General features: G+C 68.0%; 1 protein-coding gene across 1 annotated transcript in view; it reads left to right on the top strand.

Moving 5' to 3' along the window:
• OTUB1 (OTU deubiquitinase, ubiquitin aldehyde binding 1) overlaps positions 1-860 on the top strand; it is a gene marked incomplete at its 5' end in the record, with an annotated part of 1,986 nt that continues 1,126 nt past the window's right edge. Inside the window, 3 exons of the mRNA XM_006036882.3 lie at positions 1-81; positions 575-693; positions 771-855. Of these exons, the coding sequence (XP_006036944.1) occupies positions 1-81; positions 575-693; positions 771-855 (285 nt within the window). The remainder of the gene's footprint in view (positions 82-574; positions 694-770; positions 856-860) is intronic.

Here is an 860-nt window from a genome sequence, read left to right as displayed (position 1 = left end):
CGGGTGTCCGAGCGCCTCGAGCTGGCCGTGCTCTACAAGGAGTACGCGCCCGACGACCTCGTCTACCAGCACAAGATCAAGGTGCCCCCCCTGCTCCCCCGCCCCCCTCTCGCTCCTGCCCCCTGGAGCCAGGACCCCTCCGGGCAGGGGGCAGATGCCCTTTCTACCCCACTCCTCCCTTCCTGAGCCCCGCCCAGCCAGGCCCTGGCTCCGCCCCCTGCACCTGAGCTCCACCCCCAGGCCAGGTGAACTAAACCCCACCCCCTAGACCAGCCCCAGCCCCCCTAGCACTAGGCTCCACCCCCCAGATTGAGACTCCACCCCCTGCCCACAGAGGCCTGACAGCCCACCAGCTAAGCCCCACCCCCGAAGTCAGACCTTGACCACACCCACTGTCCTGCTCCCCACAACCCTGCCCCAGGTCAGGCCCTGCCCTCTGCCCCCAAGCCTCGCCCCCAGGCCAGACCTGGACCCTGCCCCCAAACCGCTGGGTGGTTGCGCCCCACCCTTTCCCCCCTCAGCTCCTGTCCAGGCTCCACCCCAAGGGCGTGGCCTGACAGAGCCCCACTCTCAGGACCTGCTGCAGAAGTACTCATACATCCGCAAGACGCGGCCGGACGGGAACTGCTTCTACCGCGCCTTCGGCTTCGCCCACCTCGAGGCGCTACTGGGCGACCGCACCGAGCTGCAGCGGTGAGGCCTGGACCCTGGGTTCTGGGGGGGGGCAGACTCTGGCCCCGCCCCCTGTGACCCCGCCCTCCCTCTCCCAGGTTCAAGGAGATCTCGGCCAAGAGTAAGGAGGAGCTGGTGTCTCAGGGCTTCACCGAGTTCACGATCGAGGACTTCCATAACACGGTAAG

The sequence above is a fragment of the Alligator sinensis genome, unplaced genomic scaffold (genome assembly GCF_000455745.1).
Source record: "Alligator sinensis unplaced genomic scaffold, ASM45574v1 scaffold1860_2, whole genome shotgun sequence".
Lineage (NCBI taxonomy): Eukaryota > Metazoa > Chordata > Crocodylia > Alligatoridae > Alligator > Alligator sinensis.
Note: the sequence above shows the minus strand (reverse complement) of the source record. Positions and strands in the feature narration are given on the sequence as shown.